This window comes from Cebidichthys violaceus, unplaced genomic scaffold, assembly GCF_023349555.1.
Source record: "Cebidichthys violaceus isolate CVI_PGR_0920_01 unplaced genomic scaffold, fCebVio1.0.p SCAF_14, whole genome shotgun sequence".
Taxonomy (NCBI): domain Eukaryota; kingdom Metazoa; phylum Chordata; class Actinopteri; order Perciformes; family Stichaeidae; genus Cebidichthys; species Cebidichthys violaceus.
The window spans coordinates 3,478,018-3,487,834 of NW_027176307.1; the positions used below are offsets into that span (position 1 = coordinate 3,478,018).

Genomic DNA, 9,817 nt, shown 5'->3' on the forward strand with positions numbered 1-9,817 from the left:
CAGAAAGACCAAAACCAACAATCAATTAATCCTACAAACATGTACTGTCAGCCGGATGCTCCTCTGTGCTATAGAGCCCCATTGTTGTGCAAAAACTATAAGAAACACATCAGTAAGCCACACTGGGTGACATGTTCCTTCATTACCATAAACACACACTGTAGTTTATTGTGACTCAATATTACATACACCTTCCTGCTGCTCCAAATACTCACTAGAGCAACCAATGTGGATTAATCCGCCGGTGAAAATAGTCCCCAACAAAAGCACTAATTCCTCATGTATGAGTTTATTTAAAAACTGCAGTGAGCCTTTATAAAAAAGAAAAAAGAAAAAACCCTATATATTTGTGTTTTTAAAGATTTACAGTAAGACGCAAAGGGCTTAGGGCTGAGAGACACACACAATAAGACAAACAGACAGACGGACTTGCACATTTTTGGTTTTGGTCTTTCGATAAGATTTGTTGACAATAAGAAGATTAACACAATCATTTAACTGTATGTGAGACACGTGATTTAAAGATGTAAAACCACCAGTATGGGTGGCACTATTGCAAGACAGTGGGATCACAGCAAATATCTGCTACGGTGGCTGAGAAAAGTTTGTTTTTAAGTAAGTTTTTCTGTAGAATAATGGACCTCTTAAGATATTGAATATCAGTGCAAAATACTAGAAAAATACAGAGCCCCAGAAGGGATATGGAGGGGGGGGAAATTTAATAAAATAATACGTAGGTACTTTAGCAAGATCTTCCAATCCTTTTTCATTGAGGATCCCTATGACAGCTACGGTAACTTGGAACATAGCCATATCTGTAATGGCAGCAACAGAAAGCATGATGATCCGGAGAGGAGGCGGGGCAGCAAACTTACTGTTGCTGCCATTTTTAGTTTCTACAGTTGAAACATGGTTGTTTCGATGGCGCTGAACTGAGCCGGAAGTGCATTGACCTAAATGAAAAAAACGTTCGCAAGATCTCGCAAAACTACATCTTTAAATTTCTGTAAAAATCAGCGGATTCAGTTTAAAGTACAGGTTGATAAACCATGATATAGATGTCAAATCTGAATCATTATTGCACATATGGCTACAATAGTCATGTGCACATCCACAAAATGTCATCGGGATAGATACTGGATCCCAAAAAATCCCTGGATCACTTTTCTTGCCTGAGACCTGAGCTGGGTCGACACTTTGCTGATAAAAGCTGAAGTGTGGTTATTTTATATTGTATTGAAATATTTTACTTAAGTAAACGTAGCAATGCCACAGTGTAAAAAAAAAAAGTAATGTATTCAAAATTCTACTTATACTAGAAACAAAAGTATTTATTGTGCAGAATGGCATATTTTAAAATAATGTCTTTACTGATGCATTCATGTGTTCATTGCTTTAATGTTACAGATGGGGCTAATTTTAATGACTTTATATACTGTTGTGTCACTTGTGAATTTACCCCCGCAGATAAATAATATCTTGTCTTATATTAACCTATATTACATTAGTTTATTTGTTGATTATATTTTGTATTATTAATCAGAATTTGGAAAGTAACTTAAAGCTATGGTATGTAATGTATTTTTGGAACATTTTTTGTTACATTTGTTGAAATTATCACTACATCCCAACAGCGATCAATAAATAAAATGCTCTGACAAACAAAGTCTGGTATCTGTGGCAGTGCAGGACTATAATAAGCCCGCCCCATCAGTTCATCGGGCTACCTGCCTGTCCGAGCGCACTCTGCCCGCGCACTCGTTGGTGCACAGAAATGGAAATAGTAGAGCAAAGTACCTGAAAATTGCACTGAAGTACCATACTTGAGTAAATGTACTTTCCACCACAATGACCGTACCAACACCAGAGTGACAAACAGTCATTCTTACCGATGCAAATGGTCTTTATATCAATCAGATACGCAAGCTTCTTGTTGTCTTCAACTCCTCTCTGCTTCCTCTCATTCAGTCGGACACTGCAAACACACACAGACACACCTTTAGTAAAAAAAAAAAAATGTACACTGACTCAACATGTAAGTATTAAATCCAGCATCCGCTCATTATAATTGGCTTCGGCTGCTGTTCAAATCCCAGGATACCCCTGATCATGATGTTGTCATGCCACAGCGTCCAGCCAGAGGCGAGGAGCAGTCAGGGCATGCTGATAATCTGCAGGCATCAACTGCAGTCGGCCATTAGTCAGTCACCCGGGGACCGTCAGTCATGACACTATTGACAGGGCTGAATATTTTTAACGTGGACGCGTGTCGACTAGCAGGCTGAGGCTCAACGACTCTTTGGATGCCTCACTGGGCTGACACCTGGATTTCATGCACAGCTCAATACAGCCATCTAATGGGCAGAGCTGGAAATACATATTAGGAATGATCAGGCACCGTGATGCTAGTGTTAGCAGCAAGTGCATTTGAATTACATGCATATTGATTTAGCATTGTTGCATGTTTACACTTGGTTTAAATAAAGATGAAAAACAGACTTTTCACAGCATTTCTTTCCTATCATTCTCCAGTCAATCTTGCACTGCTGCCAGAAAGCTGTGTTTGGCAATTTTGTGCTTCAACAGTCACAAATGGCAACAAGACATTGATTTGAATTTGAGCCAGAAAATCTGTTCGTATAACTAAGCAAAACACCTCTTACTGTAGCATTAAGGCTGATTATATCGCTAGATTATTTTGTATGTGGCTTTAAATTTGACATTTGTACAATTCTGACATTCAACAAAACAATCAGTTGACCAGTAATAGCAGTAGGCGTATTCTTTTTTTTTAGTTTTTTGGAACCGGACAAACCTGTTGAGGTGTTTCTTTCTAAACCTACTTGAAAAGGTGTGTTTATTTTGTGTGACAGGACCTACCTGATGAGGTGAGGGTTCATAAATTCGGTTCGGACTGATCCCAGGATCTCATTGCTACTGTATTCCACCAGGCTCAGCTCCCCGGCGTTAAAAATCATACACACCTGAAACATCAAATACAGTCAAATGAAGCAGAGTAGCTTGTAATATAATGGGAGCAGAGGCAACTGTAACTATACTCTACAATTCACTGCTCCTTAGCGAGTACTGTCTTGGCACTGCTGTAAACTTTATTGGAAAATCCCACAGATAGAAGTGTCTTGTGTACGTACGGATTCATTTTCAAAGAAGAACTTTTCGTTTCCCCCTGAACCGGGCCATGGCACCTGAAGGGGAGGCAGCAGAGTGTATTGTGTGAAGGAAACAAGTAATCATGTACATATGATATGACAGGACAGGTGGGGACACAAACTTGAGGAGGTGAATGGATTTTGTTCAAGCTGTTCGAAGCAGTGAAGAATGACAGTTTCGAATGAAGATACTACTGAAATAAGAACAATGACCAATGTTGTTTTTCAAGGCTTTTGTCGCCACATTCAAAACTACATTCATGTCTATTATATTAACGTGTAGGCAGAAGTCTCAGAGGCAGATATTTTAAAACCTCAGCCGACAAACTCAAACACATGCATTTGCTAGATATCTAAAAGTAAGTAAGAAAATATCTTTTTTTTGGTAACGCTTTAGATGAAGCTCCTTGTATTAAGCGTTAGTTAATAGGTATTAAGGCCCCTATAAGTCCTTATAAGATGCTTCTTAACACTATTATGTGATAATAATACTATGAAAGTATTAATAATAACAACATTATAAACATGTTTATTGTTATATTATAAGACATTTATAAGTATTTATAAGAAACAGACTGGTAAAAAATGTGGATAAAAGCCTTGTGAGCTTCTTATAATTGTTTTTAATAGGATTAGAAACACACAAATTGATATTAAGTCATTGCTTTTTTGTTGCTTTGTTAAGATTATTATGTACATAATCATGCACTTGTTAGCGTTAACTGTGCACTTATTAACAGTTAAATATGCTTTTTGCAGCTACCGGATCTAAAGTTAGAACAATACCTTATTAAGGATAATAAATCCTTTATTATGCACTTACTAATATTTAACTATGCTTTTCACAGCTCACCCAACTGGAATGAGCACTACATGTGGCTTGGTTAAATGTGAATAAAGAATTACATATAATACAATATTTTGAAAAAAGTGAATTGAGCTGAAGTGACCCTTTAAGTCCTACCTCGCTCAATTTATTTGTCAGCAGGTCTCCCAGAAGAAGAGTATCGGAGGTGTGGGCCACCAGGTAGCGATCTTTGCCCATGATTTTAACTTCTTCTATCTCATAACCATGATAGGACTTCAGGACCACTCGCGTTCCTGAAGAGAGGTTCCTCACTATCACCTAGAGAAGAAAAAGGGAATTAATACAGTAACGTGGAGGAGACAAAAATGCAAAAAAATAAACAAGTAAGACATTTTCATTTGTATTTTATGAACGACTTGATGCATCAGCACAATAAAACTGTACTTGCCATGGTCTATATACACATTTATTTTGCTAATCAACAGGAAGGAAAGAAGAAGAAAAAACGTCCATAATCTTAATCCTTAAGACTGATACAAATACAATAGGTTTTTCAATTTTAAACATTCCCTTTACTGGTCCATGTAACCCATCAATTAATTAGAAAATCCAAAGACACTGTGATTGTTTTCAAAACCTTAATTTCTGTTCTCCCTTTCTTAATTATGAAATTGAGATACTGGACTGTTGTTTGCATTATAATTAATTCAGTCTGAATTATTGCTATTGCACAATCAGATGGCTATTTTCAATTTCATATCATATTAATTGGCAAGTGGCAGAGACCAAAGGGAGGGCTGGAATTGCTTATTTGGTCCTAAGTCCTACTCATTGCTTGGGAAATTAAAGATACTTCAGCTTTGTGGGTTCAGACAAATATTTTCATTTTCTTCCGGCTGTCTCTACCTGGCTCAGGCCAACGTAGGTCATCTCAAACTTGTTCTTATAGATAGCTCTACGCAAGCAGCAGTCAAACAGCTCCACTCCACCACACAGTGTTCCCTGTCAACACACAAGAACACACAAAATAAATCAAATCTCCACTGAAGAAGTAAAGAGTGAAAGGATGTTAAAGTCACACGTATTATTTCAAATAAAACGTGATAGATAAAGCACGCACAGCGCAGAGGCGTGATCCGTCTTTCTTCCAGGCCAAGCTGGTAATGGTGTAGAGGTTGAGTATCTCTTTAGGCTTGGCTTCATCCCACACGCCTCTCCTGGGAGCCCAGTTAAACACCCGCAACCTAGGGAGGAGAAGCAACTGGCTGAGCCTTATACAAATGATCTGAGTGTTTAAGTATCACACAGTACTATCTGCACATCAACTGAGAGACCGCATACTGACCGGTCATAGCTGCCGAACACAACCGACTGCCCGCCGGGGCTGGTGGCGGCCACGGTGAACTCCCTCTCGGCCCGGTCGCGGCCGTAGTCGAAGGTCTGCAGGACGTGGCCCTCTCTTCCGTAGGCCACCACCTTCTTGTCACAGCCGCCCACCATGATGCTGTTTGCGGCCCAAGCCAGGGCGTAAGGTGGGCACGGGTGCATCAACAGCTTACCCTGAGTGTGTGTGTGTGTGTGTGTATTTGTAAATACAAATGTATACCATAAATGTGCGTAGAGAACTGAAGTGGTGATGAGTGTAAACTTTTAAGTACCTGAGACTCCCCGGAGCCTTCGTCATCAAAGAAGTAACGCACGACTGTCCCATCGGCGTGTCCAGACAGGATGCCTTTACCAGAGACACTGACACGGAACAGATGAATAACACTGACTGAGTGCACCACAGAAGAAGACAATAAATAAGCATGTAATGTGTTGGCATTTTGAGGAACAGGCCTCAGCATGCAGTTTTTTAACTTTTTTCCCAGCAAATAGTTTTGGGAGTTAATAACATCCTTAAACGGACTGATCATAATTATATTTGTGATTATGTATTCACTTGGATGCCAGTGAGACGACACAGGACTCCGTGCCGTAGATGGTGGATGACTTGTTTGTCTGAGTGTTGGCGAGGCGAACCTATGGAAAAGTCAGGAGGAAAAAAATATTTAAATGTGCAAAATTGTATTTATCGTCTGACCTAAAACAGCTTTGTAATGCTGATAGAAGGCAGATAACTCTTCAGTTAAAAAAAATAAAAAATTCAGTATAACAGAATGGCCACAAATTATTTGAACTCAAAGAAGTCATTGTTAAGCCAAAAAATGTAAGTCTCCACAAGGTGAAAACACGTCTGACACAGCAGCTAGACCAGCGAGAACCAACATGTCCATTAGAAGTAAGAAGGACACTATTACTACTACTACTACTACTACTACTACTACTACTACAACAACCACTACTACTACTACAACAAGCACTCTTTCTGGTTGCTATCCTGCTGAGACGTCTGTCATACTACCAATCCTAATACATGAACAATATGTATACAAACTGTAAGAACTGTGTGAGAACGTGTTGCTGACTTACCTTGCCGTCCACTAATCCATAAACAATTGCATGCTCTGCAGGCCAAAGCAAGCAAGCCACAGCGTTCTGCAATACAGGGAATAAAATGTTGCAATAAAAAAATGAGTCGTCAGAGAGTCAAATTTCCTCCCAGGAAAAATAGATTTTCTGACTCTCACACCAGCCAGAAGTCACTTCTGAAACAAATATATTACATTACATGAAAGGCGCACAGTTCACTGCCAGAGCAAAGCGTCTACTCCTGTTTACTCACAGTCTGAACAAATTTGTTGCAAATGGCTTTCTTATCCCCCCTAGGAGAAAAAGAGAACACTGATTACACAAATATTTTTGTATGCATTAGATATCAAAAAATGAAGATTAATGTCAAAGGCGAAACCAGTGACGAGACATTACCAATCTTCCCCAATTCTGTAGACAAAGATGATGTTGTCGGACTGGCCGATGGCGATTTTGGTGGAGTCCGGTGAGAACGCCAGGTCTTTGACAACATAGCTCTCTTTTCCGTACTGACAAAAAGATTTTGTTGGATTGTTATTGACACACAACCTGCAGATTAAGTCATAATGCAACACAGAAGCAAGTCAAATGTCAGTCATTTGTCTGTTTGTTTATTGTTGGTTGTTTCTGTTGTATAAGCCTGAGGCTTCTTGACCTCCCTACAGTCTTATATGCATGCAAATAAAAATGCATTACAATAAAAAAATGAAATGTCTAATTAGAAATGAGATCTTGGTGGAGTACATACAATATTCCTCTCACACAAATGTAAATCCACTTTTCAGCAGAAGGAAGGACAGGAATATAAAACCTGATGCCATGGGCAGTATGCACATCAACAAAATGGCCCTGATTGTCTATTAATTTTAAAGGCCAGCAAGACTTTGCCTTATCTTTTCTTCAGCATTGTTGAGTTGTTGTTTTATGTGTTTTGCCTTGCGTTTGGTGTTGTTTTATTCTCTGTTTGTTCACCTTAATCTCACAAACTGTTATAATACATGCAACAGTATTTATTAGACAACAACAGACTGGCTGCCCTCCTGACTCACCTTGGAGTCTTGGGGTTTGGTAGAGAATTTGTCCCTCCTCTCTCCCTGCTCATCGTAGAGCAGCACCACTCTGTCAACAGTGCAAACTGCGAACTTAGTGTTATTCGGTGCCCAGGCCATGCATGTCACTTTGGCAGCACCCTCCTGTGAAGGAAGGCAGAAAAAACAGACACAAGTCACAAGTGATAACTAGCCGATGCCCTTAGCCGAGCATTTATTCGGCTGGTTTAAGCTAACCGTAACCCGATACGTCCCATTATGTTCTATAAGGACAGGCGGCCAAACTCCATAGAAGATTCAACTGTTTTAACTGTTAACGATGATGTAATTTGTCCAATGCTGATACATGACTTTTGACTATGCCCGAATCATTAATACGCAGAATTCGGTTGATTTGGATCATTCACGTTGACAGTCACACTTTTTAACTGATGTTGCTCTCCAGCATCATTAGCTAGCATTAGCTAACTTGTCATTGAACTTACCTGAGGTGTTAATAGTGTTTTAAGATACTTCAGTTGCATCTTTCGGAAGTTTATATGAAGTTCGTACGGGGAAGAACGGTATTTGTGTTGAGATAAAGTGCAATCTTTAGATAGTGGTCATTTTGTTGACCAGCTCCGAGATAGCAGCTAGCAAGGAGGACATCTTTGTAGTAAACACAACTGCGATCTCCCTAGTTACCGCGGGGGCGGGGGCTTATGGTGCATTCGCAGCTGTGGGTAATGTCAATTGTTCCAAAACAGTTTGTTATTATTAGTTTATTTTAATTAATAGGTTATTAACTATCACAGAAAATGGATCGATACATGTATGTCGATTCGAGACAAAAATCTGGGTGTTAGCAATATCTCAAATACAGTCTTTAACGCTTTTCATAGGCTCAGTGTTGCCAAAGCTATGATCGCCGTCACAATTATGTAGCGCGCTATATAATACGAAACACAAAAGTACAATCTGACGTATGTATGTTAAAGTCATGGCTTTTCAAAAGTCCGTAGGCGAGTAACCTTCTCAGTGGCCACGATTTCCTCTTCACGGAGACCAAAAGTTGTGGAGATGCCGGGGATTGAACCCGGGGCCTCATACATGCAAAGCATGCGCTCTACCACTGAGCTACATCCCCTTCCATGAATTTAACAGTCAGATGTAATGTTTTTATAGTAACATACATGTTACAAGTTACCTACTGATCTTTCAATAAAGTCCAATATGGTCCCTTTGTTACCTCTTCTTTTCGTACATGGATGTTGTTGGAGGAAATGTAAGTCTAATTATGTTTCTCCTATGTGACATCGAAGATATGGTCTGCACACAAGGCCTTACCACATGTGGCCTGACTAGTTGAATTTCCTTTGACATTTGGGTAGTACAAGTGATCGCATGTTTAGAGGTTAAAGGGCCATGGGGGAAATGTATTTTAACTTCTGTCCTAGAGCTAAAATACAACCATGGCTTCCTCCGTCACCAAGGGTGACGTTAGTGCGAGAACAGAGTGTTAAGTGAAGAATCAAGACACCATGTACCTCTCTTCCCTGTACTGATGTAAAGCCCGTTTGTTATCTCATGTGAAGACAGCCTGTCATATGCTGTCTTATGCCTTGTGTGTGTGTGTGTGTGTATGTGTGTGTGTGTGTGTGTGTGTGTGTGTGTGTGTGTGTTTACAACTATATAACCCAGTGGCTTGGAGTTGAACCTCTGAGCAGCCTTGAGCATGACTTGTATGTGTTTCAACTCTGTCTTCTTCTTGCAAGAATAAATGTCCTGTGATGATGAGTTTTACATCGGCTTCGAGTGAATTTCTCTAACAATGTTTGGAGCACATTTTAAATTTATATAATAATGTTTTAAGCGCTTATATTCTTTTAAGATCTTTTAAGCTCTTAGAACTTATATCTGATAAGAAAGGACCAGAATAAGTAAAGAATCCACGTTTACTGAAATTATTAGCCTTGCCTTTTACACATAAATTGGAGCCCAAGACAAATAAAGTAAATTATATCCTATCTTAGGTGGGTTATCCATCACCATAACTTCAACCTTAAGTCACACTGAATCTGAAAATATGTCTCATGTCTTTGAATGAGTTATTACTCAGAGAGAGAGCATGAAGTTTGAGGCATTAGTGTTATTATCACAATATAAATTAAAAAGAGTATTATGCACAATGCACATTTAAGAATGGTGTAAATTATATTATTGGTATTGTAATTATTGGGCTAATGCATTAATATGTACATCAATGCATTTTCCCCTAGGGATCAATAAAGTAATTCTAAAAATGTTTTTATTTGTTTATCATAATTTGTATTATTTAT

At 39.0% G+C, this 9,817-nt stretch overlaps 1 protein-coding gene and 1 non-coding gene across 2 annotated transcripts in view; both read right to left on the minus strand.

Annotated features, from left to right (window-relative positions):
- Positions 1-8,136, minus strand: part of ift172 (intraflagellar transport 172) — a 40,316-nt gene extending 32,180 nt beyond the window's left edge. The window contains exons 1-14 of the mRNA XM_068708523.1: positions 7,985-8,136; positions 7,500-7,643; positions 6,847-6,959; positions 6,704-6,743; positions 6,451-6,516; positions 5,921-6,000; positions 5,637-5,724; positions 5,324-5,538; positions 5,099-5,222; positions 4,885-4,980; positions 4,135-4,296; positions 3,153-3,206; positions 2,881-2,984; positions 1,890-1,975 (exon numbers count right to left, since the gene is read on the minus strand). Of these exons, the coding sequence (XP_068564624.1) occupies positions 1,890-1,975; positions 2,881-2,984; positions 3,153-3,206; positions 4,135-4,296; positions 4,885-4,980; positions 5,099-5,222; positions 5,324-5,538; positions 5,637-5,724; positions 5,921-6,000; positions 6,451-6,516; positions 6,704-6,743; positions 6,847-6,959; positions 7,500-7,643; positions 7,985-8,023 (1,411 nt within the window). The 5' untranslated portion in view covers positions 8,024-8,136. The remainder of the gene's footprint in view (positions 1-1,889; positions 1,976-2,880; positions 2,985-3,152; positions 3,207-4,134; positions 4,297-4,884; positions 4,981-5,098; positions 5,223-5,323; positions 5,539-5,636; positions 5,725-5,920; positions 6,001-6,450; positions 6,517-6,703; positions 6,744-6,846; positions 6,960-7,499; positions 7,644-7,984) is intronic.
- A 417-nt stretch (positions 8,137-8,553) lies between these two features.
- On the minus strand, positions 8,554-8,625 carry trnaa-ugc (transfer RNA alanine (anticodon UGC)). Its single transcript has one exon. It is a non-coding gene; the product is annotated as a tRNA-Ala (tRNA).
- Positions 8,626-9,817: the final 1,192 nt, after the last annotated feature.